This window comes from Gopherus flavomarginatus, chromosome 4 (genome assembly GCF_025201925.1).
Source record: "Gopherus flavomarginatus isolate rGopFla2 chromosome 4, rGopFla2.mat.asm, whole genome shotgun sequence".
In the NCBI taxonomy this organism is placed as follows: domain Eukaryota; kingdom Metazoa; phylum Chordata; order Testudines; family Testudinidae; genus Gopherus; species Gopherus flavomarginatus.
This window is the reverse complement of record NC_066620.1, coordinates 170,673,134-170,690,259: the sequence shown is the minus strand read 5'-3', so window position 1 is coordinate 170,690,259 and position 17,126 is coordinate 170,673,134. Positions and strand designations below refer to the sequence as shown.

The 17,126-nt window shown below is 41.3% G+C and overlaps 1 protein-coding gene across 2 annotated transcripts in view; it reads right to left on the bottom strand.

Annotated features, from left to right (window-relative positions):
* BMP5 (bone morphogenetic protein 5) overlaps positions 1-17,126 on the bottom strand; it is a 75,067-nt gene that overhangs the window by 26,398 nt on the left and 31,543 nt on the right. For both annotated transcript variants that reach the window (XM_050950849.1, XM_050950850.1), the window contains one exon: positions 8,866-9,014. In XM_050950849.1, coding sequence (XP_050806806.1) covers positions 8,866-9,014 — 149 coding nt within the window. The remainder of the gene's footprint in view (positions 1-8,865; positions 9,015-17,126) is intronic.

Here is a 17,126-nt window from a genome sequence, read left to right as displayed (position 1 = left end):
GGCAGCCTGCCAAAATCACTGAACATTCAAAGGCTGGGTTCATGCCACCGTGAAAGCATCACCTCCACCTCCACCAAATGCTGCACAGAAGTTGGCCAGCCCCAACGCAGCATGTGGTCCCAGTGGCCCAGTTATTCTCCCACCCTTGGGGCACTATAGGAGGCAGGATCTCCCCCAATTCCCAGGTGGTAAGAAATGGAGGCTGATGGGGTGGAGGGTGGTGAAAGAGAAAGAGGCAGGCCAGGTTCCCCATAATGATCTCCCAAACCCAGCACATGACACAAGTGGCCAATCTCCCCCTCTGTGGGCAGCATATGGGGTAGGGTATACCTCAAATCTGGGGGAAGAGGAGAGAGAGCACATCACTCCAAGTTGGGCTTCCCTGGACCCAGTAATCCATATCTCCAGTCTAGGTAATGGAGGCAGACTTGAGACAGCTGCTTCACACTACATGCACATTTCAAACACTGATAATTCCAAGGGGAATCTTCACAATAATAAATGCTGCTAGAAGCAGCTTTAATTCTTTCAAAGTTGCTCTGAAATTCTAACCCCATAATGCTCAGCAACAGAAGAAAGAGCAAAAAGCAGCATGGGCATAGAAAGCTGCATGGAAAGTGCAGGGTCTGAAAGCTCTCCTTGAAGCTGAGCTGAGACCTGTGTGTCTGCAGTCTGCTCTCTCCGTGGATTTTCTGTCACTGATGTTACAGAGCTACATCTTCTTTCTCCTTTGTATATAGGAGTGAACTTGTTGAGTTCTCTCTAGAGTGAACAACATGACAGCAAAAGAAATACTGATACTTTTTCCTCTACCATGTGTTCTTATGTTCCTATAGTAAAAATGATGCGCAAACTGTCACTAATTTCCAGTTATACAAATGTTAGGCATGAAAACAAAAGGTGCTGAGTCACTCACACCATTTTTAAAGGCCTATGGGGTGCATGTTCGATATACAGGAAAAGCATAAAATGAAGCTTTTCAAATTGCGTCTGCATCTGTATAAATTATATGTTGGAATTCTTCTAGTACTCCACTTGTATCAGTGTGAAAGAGATCACCTTATTTTAAACACCACAGAGGCTTTCAGCATCAAAGGTATGGAATTAGCAAGAAGAATGCTAAGGAGATATATGCAGACATTTAAAAAAAAACATGATCCTTAATTTACCACAGCTCCAGGGAAATGGTAAATTATATGTTGACAGCTTCCATATGCGTTATGCAGCTCTTCATTTTTACTATTCAATATATGTCCCATTAACAGAAAAATGGCTACATTTCATACCAAAGGATGGCTGTGATACTAAATACATCTCAGAGAAAACAACACATTACAATGCCATATGAACATTTGTACGTTTTCAGCATTTTCAAGGGAAAAAAGTATGAACTACAATAACCAGACATTTCTTATTCTTAATGCATTATTGTTTTAAAATAGTAATCATTTAGATTTTTAATTTCAACATTATTTTTCAGACTTCACCAAGTGGGATGGCTCAAGGAAAATATCCATTTTTCTAATTCCCTGAAAATTCTTCTACAAATGACATTGAGAAAATAATTACTAATCAATATTGTATTCCAGTAGCATCTGGAAGGCTTGATCATGATTGGTGCCATATTGAGCAAGTGCCATAGAAACACATACAAGTAAATACAGTCTTCTCCTCAAAGAGCTTATCACTTTGGGTCCCAATCTTGCATCTGGATCTCCTGGCATGGACCCTAGCACCCAAGCAAAATCCCATTTACGTCACTGGGAGTCTACATGGATGCAATGTTCTGTACCAAAGGATCTTAACTGAGAAGCAAGACCTAAAATCTCTGTTTTTGCCAATGTACAGCCCAGTCCTGCATTCCTCACTCACTTAGAGCTCCAGTTGAAGTCACAGGTAATTTTTCTTGAGGATTGCAGGATCAGGGGATCTGTTCTAATGCCCACTGAAGTCAATGGAAGGCTTTCCATGGAGTTGAATGGTCCCTGGATCAAGCACCATATGCACATCTAAAATAGATGGGAGGCGGAGAGAGGGGGTTCTATGGCTGATGAACAGAATCTGTTACATGCTGAGTCGTGTAAAAATACATATTCCATCTGTGCACAAACACATCATTCAGCGGTCTATGTTTACAGTATAATAGGTTCCAGAAATAAAAGCAATTCAACAAAAATAATGAAAACCTTAAGCCCAAAATTCTAAGAGTATCTAAGGATGATTTTCCAATTACTAAACTAAAGAAGGAGCACAGCATAACTTTCTCCTAGAACTTTACCAGAATCTTTACTAACCATGGATGGGCGCTCTTCTGGCATGAATAAACTGAAAAGTTTAAAAAGTGGGGAAAGAGGGGAACTGCCTTTCAAAATGAAGATCTTCATTTAGCTAAAAATCACAAAAATTAGACAAGTCAGGCATAGAATTTAAAACTGCCTGTGGCACTTGCACTTAACCAGAAAATTACCTATCTGTTATCTGATTTTGGGAGCAAGATAGGAGTAATATCTATATAAGGATGAGCTCTACTTATACAATTTCTTCCATATGTAAGTTAAATGATTACTTTCTACCTATACAATCTCTCATTATTTACTGAATTTTGATGCTAGTACCAAAAAATTGGTTCACCTCTTTCTTTCTAAATTTTCTTACTGAATGCCTGCCATAGGATATTCAAGAACATTTAACTTTTAAGTATTTAACTCTTTAAAAGAAGATGAATTATGTGAAGCCCTGAAAAAAGCAGGTAAAATTTATTCTGCAGTAGGAATACTGTTTTATATCCAATACTGTGTTTTATATCCATGATTACACCCAAAAAACTATGTTTAAAGAACATTAAATGTATGTCTGCACTGCAATGTAAGCACAGGGTTAGTAGACTCTGGGTTTGTTAACCTAGAGCTTGAGCATTTACACTCTTTCATAACCCCAGGTTAGGAATTGTTGAACCCTAGGTCTCCAGCATTATTATCTGAGACCTACCACTCATATCCCAGACTTCCTACCACCCTCCCAAAATGTGGTCACTCTAGCCCTTCATTCATGGTGTAGTGTGGGAATACTTGACTGTCCAGAAGACAAAAAAAGTCAGACCATGGTATTGTGGAAGACTTTTGGTGGACTCCCAAAGTATGATTCTAGTGGGCCTAAGTCTACACCGCAAAGCAATAAAGCTTGAATCCTGGATCCCAGCTTCACTCAGTCTCAGACCCTCCACCCCATGGGATCTTGAGACTAAGTCTACACTCAAGCATGATTTGTGTGTAGACGGATAGAGAGTTAGGCTTGGGCCTGAGTTTGAACCCTGTTCTTACACTGCAGTGTAGACATAGTCTAAGAATGCAAAGCCAACCACTCAAAAGTTAAGAAATGCCAGTATTAAGGTTTCCTGTGCAACGCTAATTTAACCCCCTGGATAGTATTATAATTAAGCTAGGAAGAATTTATGTTTTAAATAATTTTGATACATAATATCAATGTTTACTTTTAAACATTTTTCCTATTTTTTCCAATTAACATTTTCACAGTTGTGGGAAATTACGGGGTGGTGGGAAGGAGTTAAGACCATAATTATTTAATGCAGTAGATGTGGCAATTCAAATAGCTAAAAATTTATAACCATTAAAACACAAATTGTCAACATATACAAAGGAAATATCCTTAAATCAAACTGTAATAAGTTCTCAAGCAGAATTTTTCTTACTTTGCCTATCTGTAAATATTGATTATTACCAATGGAAATATTTTTGGTCAGTTTCTGTGTGTGCAGTGAAATCAACATTGACCGAGGCCACGTCTTTACTTATGGCTAGATTGGCACTGCTTCAATTGATGGAGTGGTTTCGATTTAGCGGGTTTGATGAAGACCAGCTAAATTGGTGGCAGAGCACTCTCCTGTCAACTTCTGTACTCCAGCTTCCCGAAAAGAATAAGGTAAGTCAGCAGGAAACCATCTCCTGCCAACACAGCGTGATGTAGACAGCTCAATAAGTTGACCAAAGTTACGTCGACTTCAGTCAGACAACTTATGTAACTGAAGCAGCGTAACTTAGGTAGACTTATTGCGTCGACCAGCCCTGACATTTACCAATACAAATCTAATCCTTCCAAGCCTAGTTATGATAGCTTCTTTAATTACATGATCACATACTATTTTTTTCCACAGCAGCCAGGAGCTGCAATTGCAGGGAAAATCCTACTCAGCCCTTGCTGCCCCAGGCTGAAGCATGTTTAATGCAGATGGAATCTTTGGATAATTCGGCTGCCAAACTCCAGCTAGTCTCTGCAGAGAATGAATGAACTGAGATTTTTTTTAGAGATTCATTACATAGCCAAATCTGGATGGTATTCCATGGAACAGAAAAAGGCACATCCCTGACATGAGGGCAACTGCTCTGTCTAATTTCAAGCACTAGCTCCAAACCGTGGAGTTTCTCAATTAAACGGCTGTAAGCATTGTTTTAACATGGGCAAAATAAAGTGGGTTCCCCCACTTCTTTTTCTAACAAAGGGCTGAACCAATTTTGCTGAAATTTTCAAAAAAAAAAATGCAGCCTCAAGCATACACTTCATATGGAAAACTTCAGCCCAAATGGTTCAAGTTTGGCAAGTTATAAGCGACCTAAAACAGAGTCTCATAATGGGAAGTGTCAAGCAACCAATAACTTTAGGCAGTGCCACAATTCGGACACATACTGCTTTTCAGTGTTCTGCGCTATACCACTTGTAGGTGGACATCCTGAGATTATATTGATTTACAACAATTGCTGATAAATAGGGATAGTAATTTATGGATTAAAAATATATGCAATATAATGAAATGAAATGGTGAAATAATGCAATATAAATTTTTGGGAGGCAGGCAGGAAATCACCTATTTTTATTTTTCATATTATTTTTGCAAACAGAATGATCATGTATTTGTTAATTTCCAGGGCTGTCAATTAATTGCAGTTAACTCGTGCAATTAACTAAAAAAATTAATCACTATTAAAAAAATTAATTGCTATTAGTCACAGTTTTAATCACACTGTTAAACAATAAAATACCAATTGAAATTTATTAAATATTTTGGATGTTTTTCTACATTTTCACATATATTGTATTATGTTGTAATTGAAATCAAACTGTATATTAGTTTATCACAAATATTTGCACTGTAAAAATGATAAAAGAAATAGTATTTTTCAATTCACCTCATAAAAGTACTGTAGTGCAATCTCTTTGTTGTGAAAGTGCAATTTACAAATGTAGATTTTTTTTGTTACATAACTACACTCAAAAACAAAACAATGTAAAAACAATGTAAAACTTCAGAGCCTACATGTCCACTACATGCCCTACTTCTTGTTCAGCCAATCACTAAGAGAAACTAGCTTGTTTGTATTTACAGGAGATAATGCTGCCTTCTTCTTATTTACAATATTACCAGAAAGTGAGAATAGGCATTTGGATGGCACTTTTGTAGCTAGCATTGCAAGGTATTTACGTGCTATATATGCTAAACATTCATATGCCCCTTTATACTTCGGCCACCATTCCAGAAGGACATGCTTCTATGCTGATAGCACTCATTAAAAAATTAATGTATTAATTAAATTTGAGACTGAACTCCTTGGGGGAGAATTGTATGTCCCCTGCTCTGTTTTACCCACGTTCTGTCATATATTTCATTTTACAGCAGTCTCGGATGATGACCCAGCACATGTTTTCATTTTAAGGACACTTTCACTGCAGATTTCACAAAATGCAAAGAAGGTACCAATGTGAGAATTCTAAAGTTAGCAACAGCACTCGACCCAAGGTTTAAGCATCTGAAGTGCCTTCCAAAATCTGAGAGGGATGAGGTTTGGAACATGCTTTCAGAAGTCTTAAAAGTTTCCAATGTGGAAACTACAGAACCCAAACCACAAAAAAAGAAAGCCAACCTTCTGCTGGTGGTGTCTGGCTCAGATAATGAAAATGAGCATGCGTTGGTCTGCACTGCTTTGGATGGTTATTGAGCAGAACCCATCATCAGCATGGACGCATGTCCCCTGGAATGGTGGTTGCAGCATGAAGGGACATATGAATCTTTAGTGCATCTGTCATGTAAATATCTTGCAATTCTGTCTACAACGTCATGAGAACACCAGTTCTCACTGTCAGGCAAACAAGAACCAGGCAGTATTATCTCCTGCAAATGTAAACAAACTTGTTTGCCTGAGCGATTGGCTGAACAAGAAATAGGACTGAGTGGACTTGCAGAATCTAAAATTTTACATTGTTTTATTTTAAGATTCAGAGGTTTGGTTCATAATTCTACATTTGTAAGTTCAACTTTCATGATGAAGAGATTGCATTACAGTATTTGTATTAGGTGAACTGAAAAATACTATTTCTTTTGTTTTTTACAGTGCAAATATTTGTAACCAAAAATAAATATAAAGTGAGAACTGTACATTTTGTATTCTATGTTGAAAATGTAGAAAACATCCAAAAATATTTAAATAAATGGTATTCTATTATTGTTTAACAGTCTGATTAATTGTGCAATTAATTTTTTTAAACTCTTGACATCCCTATTAATTTTATATAATTTCTTGAATGAGTTGACATCTGTTTCTGCTGCATGTCAGAAGATGATGCAGCTACTCTGGATTTAGTCCACTTCTGTAACCAACAGCAGAATTTGACTGAGAATCACTAGTTCTCAGTAGAGAATATGACAGTGGAAGGATACTTTATCCGAACACTGCAGTATGGTTTTTGAAAAAGAACTCATTCTGGTGAAAAGAAAACAAAAGTAATTTTTCAGTTAAGAGTTCACAGGCATTTTCCATAACAGCAAGAGATTAATTTTAAACTAATAGCTTTCTTGAAAAATTAAGATCATGATTTACCCCATTTGAAGTACCTATATGTGTTAGTTACCTAACAGCCTGATCTACTAACACTTACTAATGGGTTCATACTTATTACCAAGGATATTCCATCCAATGTGTCTGTGTTCAGTAGCAAGCATTTGCTAGCTTATGATCCTGCAAGCAAGCTATTTGTCAAAGATTCACAGTCTCCCAAGAACCATATACTAAAATGCAGCGCCAGATTAAAAAAATGACAGAAAAACTGTTGAAGCCTCATTTATTTATTATTGTCTCACTTATTGAAAACATCTGTCCCCACAGTAACTTCAGCAAATAGGAGCTCTTACCTCTGTGAATAAAAATGGGCAATATCTTTGTAAGGCAAGGGCCTGGGTGGGGACCTATCAGAAAAGGAGCTGAGGAGCCTTTCTAAAGCTGGGAATGTTCACAGACTGATGAATGAGAAATGCAATTTCTGAACCCAGATCATTAACAGTGAGAAAGTGCTGCCTAGACATAGGAAAAAAAGAAAAATATCAATCCTGACCCCAGAATTTCTTCTGGTCCTTATTAACGTCATGTCAGCTAATGTTCAGATTAACTGACACCATAGATCACCTGACCTCTGACACAAATACTAAACTCACAGGACAAGAGTTTAATTTGGAAGACTTTTTGTGGTGTATGGGCTAGTTAAACCATTTCAGAGATAATATAATAACTCTGTTTACTAGTATATTCACTTTTAATTGGTTTTTAATGATGTGTATGTAGTGGCTAAATTCTATAGAATATTTTTTGTAACTAAACTTTCATTTACGCATAAACTGTATGCAGCTGTGTTTAGAAGATATACTTTTAAATGACCAGTATAGCCAGGGGTGTGAATGTCTTGTTGAGCAGAGACAAGTCACTACATTAGTCAGCTGGCAGATTTTTTTATTCAGCAGGGTACTGGGGTTATTCTCTTCTCCATTCCTTGCCCTAAAGCTAATGGTATGAATTTTATCCCAGGTTACTGCATAGGGTCCAAGTATTCACTTTATAACTGATCAGGAATTTTGCAGGACAAGGTAGGTTTCAACTAATCTCCCCATTCAAAATATATATTTTCAAAATAAAAGTTTCATATTTTGGTTTGAAAACCAGATGTTTTGACATCTTAGTTATCTATATTTTTAGAAAGGTAATTTTTTAAAAGGGTGCAGTGTATCAATTGACCCAATCAGAAATTTTTTTTGACTTAACAGTTTGTGAAACTTTTTAGGATGGACATTTTTTTTTAAATCTCAAAAATTCTCACAGGAAAAAAATTGTCAAACCCAGTTCTTTCTTCCTCCACTTGATTCTCTAGAGGAGGCAGCTCAATGGTGGCTCTAGTGGAGAGAACTCTGGGCAGTTCAGCCAAGGTCGGGGCTCTGGTGGTAGCATGGGCAGGAGCTATGGGCCCTGAAAAGTCATCATTTTCAATAGAGGACTGTTGCAATAATTTCTCTTGGATGAAAAATGAAGCCATGTGATACCTAGGGCAAGACTTTTTTCTTTTTCTTTTTTTCTTCTTCTTCTTTCTTTTTTTATTTTTTAAGAAGGGCCTGTCTAAACTCTATGAATGTTCATCTTATGGGTATTCTCAGTGTAGCAGACCTGAAGAAGAGCTCTGTATAGCTCAAAAAGTTTCTCTCTTTCACCAGCAGAAACTGTTCCAATGAAAGATATTACCTCACCCATCTGGACCCTGTCATCTTACAGGTAATCATCAGTGGCAGTCCCATACAATAAATCTTATCTAACCTAAGTGTTCATTAGGTGTAATCAGGTTCACTCCAGTTTGTAAAGTCACCATATTCTATTACACTGAGAACACGTTGTCGAGGTGACAAAGTAAGTTAGCAGTCTCATCCTGCCAACCAACAGCGAATACAACTTTTACCCATTGCAGTTCAGATCAGTCCTGCACACAGAGGGCTTGCAGGCCAGATCCCAGACATATAAAATGAGGTATAAACTAACTTACCATCCCCGGTTTCAACACAGAGTTGCAAGCCTAAATTGTTCTGAGGATTAATCACCCAGTGATTACTGGTCACAGTGATATCAAATACAAGCCAGCCCACATGAAAAGCTTGAGTCTTCCTTGTGTCCAGCAGGAACAGTTCTGCATCCCTATTTTAAAAACAAACAGCAGAAAGTCAGGGCAATAGCAAAGTCATTGGTTCTTCTGTTTATCTACTCTCCTGAAAGTGATCTGCCAGAGCCTATATGAATAATGAGGCACAGGTTTTTGGTCTTCCTTTGCTATGACACAGGGGATTTGCATATCTTACCTGTTTCCACTGGAAAGAGACTGCCTACAACAGAGACCTTGGTGGTTTCTTTCTCAGGGAGTGGGGAAAACCTAACCACATCCAGTTATCTCTACAAGGCAGTCATATCTGAGACATGTGCCATTGCTGCTGCTGCCTGTGCTACCATGGCTACACTACTATTTTTAGCATGGTAGTTCATATGAAAGCTAGCAGAAGTGTGTCCACATAAGCTGGGACTTAGTCTAGATTGTAGTGGTGACATACCCTAAGTGTTTGGTGTGGATCATCTCTTTGTGTTTGGACAGTACCTAGCACAATAAGCCCTGATCCATGATTGGGGCTTCCTGGGCACAACTGTACTACAGATAAATAAATAAAATAATAATATCTGTATCCATTTACTTTTCATAAAGCAGCATGCAAGTTCAAGGTCAAACATTCTTACCACTATTTGCCATGGTGAGCAAGCATTTGTAACCTCAGAAATCTTTTAGTAAGTAAAGTATCTGATTCAAAATTATTTCTGTCCTAATTAATGGTAAATGATTCAAGTCAGACTTAATCCATCCTTTCCTAAAAATTACACTAATTGCACATACCAAGGTTATATGTTAAAGAAATACAAAGTGACAACAAGCTTATAAAATACTAAACAAACAGGTTAAAAATTATGATGGTTTTGGGTAAATGATACTTCTACCAGCAGCTGTGCAGATGGGCATCAGAGTGACATGATGAGTGGAACTGGCATGTCTAAACTCTCAGTTTTAAATGCAGACATAGGCTCTGATTCTGAAAATTTATACAGATGAGAATAATTTCACACACAAGATTTTGAGAGCTATTGCACACCTACAGGTCTCACAATAGTCAATGGAGCTGCAAAGGTTCGGATTCTCTAACAATCAGGCTGACTGACCCACAAGGGACTACAGAATACACAAGTGCATAAGTATTTGCAGGATCAGGCTAATAAAAGGACCTATGGAGAGGAGACTGGCTTTTTATTAAAACAAGATCAATCACCTTTTGCCAATGCTCCCCCTTTTCTCTGTTAAATTATAATGCTTGTGATGACATTCTCCTGCTGTTCTCCTATCTATTTGATTATAGCAGAAATGTGTTAATGACCACACAAGAAGAAAACGTACTGCTTCCTCTGGGTATAACTAACATTAAAACAATTCTACAATTCACAAGACCCTGATCTGCTACTCAAGCACTGAACACATTAACAGTGTACCACAAGCTCATAAAAGGTATTCTCTGGGGTCTTAAATGCCTAATTTTCCTCTAATAAGTAGTTTTAGTCAGAACTTTAAAAGTTAAACATCCAGTTGTAAACGGGATGACCTTTTAAGATGGTTATTTATAAATATTTTTATATCACTTAGTAACAAATGTACACAACGACAACAATTCTGTAATTCTATTTTGGAGCAAAAATATGAGATTTTTAAAAATTGACTGTTTTAATGTTCACTATTCTCTTCAAGAACAATTTACTTGAAATATTAAACATAAACAGGAAAAATGTTTACAAAACTCAGGATTTTGTAATAAATATTTAAAAGACATCTGAAACAACTTTAGAATGATAACAGAACTGGTAGTTTCTTGCACACTCCCCACCAAGGAGTCCATGTCTGTTAAACATCATTTTCTTTAAGGGTATGTGTACACTACAAAATTAGGTCAAATTTATAGAAGTCTTTTTTTTAGAAATCATTTTTATACAGTCGATTGTGTGTGTTCCCAAACAAAATGCTCTAAGTGCATTAGGTCAGCAGACTGAGCCCACAGTACCGAGGCTAGTGTCGACTTCCGGAGCGTTGCACTGTGGGTAGCAGTGAGTAGCTATCCCACAGTTCCCGCAGTCTCCGCCACCCATTGGAATTCTGGGTTGAGATCCCAATGCCTGATGGGGCAAAAACATTGTTGTGTGTGGTTCTGGGTACATGTCGTCAGGCTCCCCTCTCCCTCCTCTCCCCGTGAAAGCAATGGCAGACAATCATTTTGCACCTTTTTTCCTGGGTTACCTGAGCAGACGACATACCACGGCAAGCATGGAGCCCACTCAGCTCACCATCACCATACATCTCCTGGGTGCTGGCAGACATGGGACTGCATTGCTGCACACAGCAGCAGCTCATTGCCTTTTGACAGCAGATGGTGCATTATGATTGGTAGCCATCGTCATCATATTCCTGGGTGCTGTTTTAGTTGACCTCGGTGAAATTGGTCAGGGGCACCTGGGCAGACATGGGAGTGACTCAGCCAGGTCATTCCCATCTTCTGCCGAGCACCCAAGAGATGACAATGGCTAGCAGTCCTACTGCACCGTCTTCTGGCGAGCAGCCAGGAGATGATGATGGCTAGCAATCATAATGCACTGTCTGCTGCCAGCCTAACATGTAAAAGATAGATGGATCAAAGAAGAAATTGACCCGATTTGTTTTGTGAAATCAACGGCCTGCTAAACCCAGGGTTTTGAGTTCAATCCTTGAAGAGGTCATTCTTTGTGACAGTTGTTTGTGTTTCTCCTTGATGCAAAGCCACTCCTTTTGTTGATCTTAATTCCCTGTAAGCCATGTCGTCAGGCGCCCCTCCCTCCAACAAAGCAATGGCAGATAATTGTTTCGCGCAAAACCAGGTGAGAAGACTATGGCAGCGCGGTAATGAGAAGGACATAGTCATAGACTTCTCACAAAGTACAGGCCGGGCAATGTGCTCCGGCAATGTGCACATCATGCTGATGAGCTCTGCATGAGCTCTGCAAATACGCTGGCCAAACAGGAAATAAAATAAAATTCAAAAGTTCACAGGCCTTTTCCTGTCTACCTGGCCAGTGCATCTGAGTTGAGAGCACTGTCCAGAGTGGTCAAAATAGAGCACTCTGGGATAACTCCCGGAGGCCAATACCATCGAATTGCGTCCACATTATCCCAAATTCAACCCGGCAAGGCCGATTTCAGTGCTAATCCCCTTGTCAGAGGTGGAGTAAAGAAATCAATTTAAAGAGCCCTTTAAGTAAAAAAAAAGGGCTTCGTTGTGTGGACAGGTGCAGGGTTAAATCGAGGCATCGCTGCTAAATTTGACCTAAAGTTGTAGTGTAGACCAGGCCTAAGACTCAAATTAGCCTTTAGTCTTTTTTTCAGGAGACCCTTTTTCAAGGGACTTGGTCTACACTACACGTTATGTCAGTGTACACAATACAGCCCTGTCCTGCTGATGTAAGTGCCCTACTGTATCACCTCAAGCAGCTGCCCCCATCCCCACTCTGGGCTGGGAGCAGGGAGTTGTGAAGCCCAAGCAGGAGTGGGGATGTGAAAGCTGCAGTGGGAGGGAGGGGAGCTGAGTTCCCACTGTGGAGCTGCCCAGAGCTCAAGCCCCACCCACTACCCCTCTTCAGCTGGTGGAAGCAATCCTGGTGAGGATGTGCACCACCCATAGAAGATGGGTAGCGTGGACATCAGTAATTACTGTGGTGGCCCTAAGTTGACCTAACATAGGTTGACTTAGGGCTGTAGTGTGGACATGCCTAAGGAGTTAGAAACCTTTGGATTTGCACTCCCTCTCTTAGTTATTCTCCCTTATTGATTCACAAAGCTGCTGACTGCTATGTTTTTGACTTGTACGAGAAAGATTCCAAATATGCCCTCAGATATATCCATGAAAATGCCAACTGGAGCTGAACATTCTTATACAAAAAGCCCCTAATAATGAGTCTAGTCCTCAACCCCTTATTAGAGACAAAATCCCCAAAGGGAGTTTTGCCCAACTAAGGATCTCAGAGGTGGCCTATATAACTTAGTCTACTTGCACTGCTGGAGCTGACATGAACTTGGCTACTCTTTGGCATTGGTACTTTGATCTTTTGGTTCTTCCTTTTTCATGCAGCAGGATCAGGTAGTGTAACTGGCTGTAACATAGGGATTATTCTTCCTTCTTGGCTTTACATATGGACAAGTTATTCATTTTAGAGAACTACAGAAAACAAGAAATAATAGCTCAAGGGAATGTGATAAAATATAGAGTTTCACTTCTAGATCACTGCAAAGAATCTAGTCCAGGTGAATAGTAACTTACTACAGAACTTCAAAACATTTGCAACAAAAATTTGATATTATTCACATTTTGTTACAAACTCAAGGTGAAGTACTGCCCCCCGTGAAATCCGTAAGAGTTTTGCCATTAATTTAACTGGGGCCAGGATGTGACCCTTAATTTGGGCCCATTTCACCCAAAAATAGACCAAATTTTGTGGATTTTCTACTTTTATCCAATGAAAAGCAAACATGGGGACATTCTGAATGACAGGCAGCTTCAAAATTCAGATTCAAAATGAAAAATTTCTATTTTCTATACAAAAGGTAGCCTATCACATGTAGTGAAAATGGGAAGGAGGATGAAGTAGCCTGAAAGAAAAGATTGAACAAAACAGTGAACATTTGGTTACAAAATTCAGGGAAAAAATTGCCTCCACCACAACATTCTCTGGTAGTAACAAAGATTTTACCATGAGAAAGGCTATTGTGTGTTTAAGCATAATGTGTTTGGTGGCTTCAGTCCAGTCCCTAGTGGTCAGCTGTTCACAACAGAAAATTCACCACGGTTGAGAGTCTCTGCAGAGGCAGCCCTGGACAGAATGGATGTTCCCCAATGGCCAGCTGAGCTGATCTCTGCATGCAAGAGTTGGGCAGGATAAAGGTGCACAAAGTCACCTTTGTAAGCCCTTGAATCCTGGGGCAGATCTGCCCCAGGCTGCCTCAGGACCAATATGGTAGCTAGCTAGAGATATCCCTCTAGTGCTCCTTTTCTCCTACCTTCACTCCCTGAATTGAGGGGTCTGCTATGGCATATTTATGCCATCTGATAATTCTGAAAAGCACAATACTAGTTAAGCTCATGACTCTGTGCCACCAGACCAGAGCCAAGAATTTGGCCTGTGGATTGCATTACTTTCCTCACTGGGAATGGTCAGTCCAGAGCAGGGTGGGAGCACATTGGCAAAGTTATGCAGAAAATCTTGCACTATTATCCATACTTTATGTATTCTTGGGATGAGTTGAGAGGCCGTGTAACAGAGTCCTTATGCATTCCTCCCTCGGGTGGGTGGGGGAACCTGATGGAGCCCAATGAGTTATACTGGGTGGTCACTACTAAGGTCCCATTTACCCACTATATACCTGGGGGTTCTGCCCTTTGTGGGCCTCCTCAAGTCTGGCTGGGGGATCAAAATGAAAGCCACTAACCCCACACATTCAGTGATACTCCCTTCCTGCATTCCCCACAAACGGGAGGGGGGGGGGATGGGACTGGCGCATCGATAGTGCTCCCAATGATCCAGATCCATGCAAAGAGTTTGGTGAAATCACTCTGGCCAGGTCTCTGAGATCAGCTCAGCCTATCTCCCTTACCCTGGGAGTTCACTGTACTCTCCCTCAGGGTCAGGGTGAAGACTTCCTGCCTAGGAATTCCCTTCACAGCTTCAGGAGTCACTCCTGCAGTCTGCATTACTACTCCTTAGGGCAATCCTACTCCTTCCCTCCCTGCTAGCGGCAGTTTCCTTCCTTTTAATGGCCTTCTCCCTATCATGCATGATTGACAGGGCCAGAGGGGTGGGACTACCCCTTCCACAAGGGCTTCTCTGGCCTCTTCCTCATCTGTGTGGGGCCTATACATCTCATCACAGGCTGCCATATGCAAACCTCAAATGTAGTTCACATATATGTGTGGGCAAACAGCCACAGAGACAGAAAAAGTCTAAGACTACACAGTCTTTGCTTGTGACCCGAAAGTCAACAGAACTGGGCTCTGGTGGTCCAAACAGTGGAAAGAGGTGTCTTCCAGAAACCAGGACCATTTATCAAACACCCCAGATGCCCCAGCATCTTCCCTGCTTAAACCAAGGGACTGTCCTAGTGACGGCATCTGCTGACAGCAGTTACTGTGGTATCATATTGGGAGGAAGGAGGCCTCTGAGGTGGCCAGGACCTAAACCATTTAGGGTTTTTAATGTCAAAACTAATATTTGGTTTCACTCAGGAGCTAACTTTCTCCCAAAGTATCTATTGCTTTCTAAGCAGTTGCAGCTTCTGAATGGTTCCCATGTAGCCCACTTGTCGAGTACAACCCAGAGGTGACAGACCCATGAATAACTGTAATCAGGTCTGCAAACCAAAGCAAAGAACTTCCTTGCCAAGCACAAATAATAAACACATTCTTGGCAACCACTGCTATTTGGCAGCTGGGAATCCAACAAGCAGTGCAGGTTTCAGACCTCACCACAAGCAAATGGCAGTGGAGCGCTCCTTTGGACTTGGACTTCTTTATCAGTCGTTTGAATTCATAGCGAAGACCCTGTTTCATTTACACCTTAATTTATATCTATTTAAAGATCTGTGTCGCCTCAGGTTCCCGTCCTCCTCCTCACAGTACCTTTTTAGAACCTGTTATCACAGCTCTTTGGAATTGTTTTGCAACATGCATGCCCAGGAAATCAGCTCCTGCTCTGCAGATCTATAGAGACGATATTCTGGTTATTGGTGACCATTTTCTGTGGTGAGTAATATTCTGAATAAGAGTCTCACTTTAACAATATTCTTTTGTTTTGTAAAATGAAACCCAACTTTGGGTTTAAATTTCCCTTTCCCTGCTTCTAACCCTGAATAAGTCCCTTCTGGATGATGTATGAAGTTTCCTGCTAAAACAGAGGTGGACAAACTACAGCCCACAGGCCACATCCAGCCCACGGGACCCTCCTGCCCGGCCCCTGAGCTCCTGGCCCAGAGAGGCTAGCCCCCAGCCCCTCCCCCATTGTTCCTCCTCCCTCACAGCCTCAGCTCGCTCCACAACCAGCGCAATGCTCTGGATGGTTGGGCTGTGAGCTCCTGAGGCAGCGCAGCCACAGAGCCCGGCCTGGCCAGGTGCTCTGTGCTGCTCAGTGGCATGGCTGTCTCCCACCGGGCAGCGTGGCTGTAGTGCCGCCAGCCACCAGTGCTCCAGGCAGTGCAGTACGGGGGCAGGGAGCTGAGTGGAGGGGGTAGGGAGTTGGATAGAGGGCAGGGGAGTTTGGGGTGGTGGACAGGGGGCAGGGGTGTGGATAGGGATCAGGGCAGTCAAAGGGTGGGGAACAGGGGTTGGACGGGGGCAGGGGTACTGGAGGGGCAGTCAGAAAGGAGAAGAAGGGTTGGATAGGGGGCGGGGTGCAGTCAGGGCAGGTATTCTGTGGGTGATCAGGGGACAGGGAGAAGGGGTGGGTCGATGGGGCAAGGGTCTCGGCGGGTCAGTCAGGAATGAGAGGAGGGGTTGGATGCGGTGGCGGGGGCAGTTGGGGGCAGGGGTTCTGGGGGCTGTCAGGGGACAGGGAGCAGGTGGGGGTGGATGGGGCAGGAGTCCCAAGGGGGGAGCCGTCGGGGCGAGAAGCAGGAGGGATTGGATAGAGGGCAGGGCCGGGCCACACCTGGCTGTTTGGGGAGGCACAGCCTTCCCTAATCAGCCCTCCATACAATTTCCGAAACCCAACGTGGCCCTCAGGCCAAAAAGTTTGCCCGCCCAAGTGCTAAAACATGTAGGACCAGATTTTCGTAACAGCTTAAGATCCAGCTGTTCCCATGTAGGCACCTAAAGAAGATTCTCAAAAGTAAGAATTTCCATGGAAGCCAAGTTCTTAGATCTTTTGATTATTTGAACCCATATATTTAAGCAGGAGATTCTCTAAATCATTTTGAAGGACTATTTTCTGGGTTAGTAGTAGGAAAGGGAGAACCCAGGATTGGGCTTGCTGCTAGGTTTTAATGAGCACTTCCGGGTGCTGAGCACCTTTGAAAATCTGATTATTTATTTAGGTGCTGGTCACATTTGACAATCTGTCCTACTGAGCTTTCCGTAAACTTCCACTCAGAGATTATTGCTTTGTCCACTTGTAATGCTATATTTGCATTAAACTTTAACATATAGTAAGCCC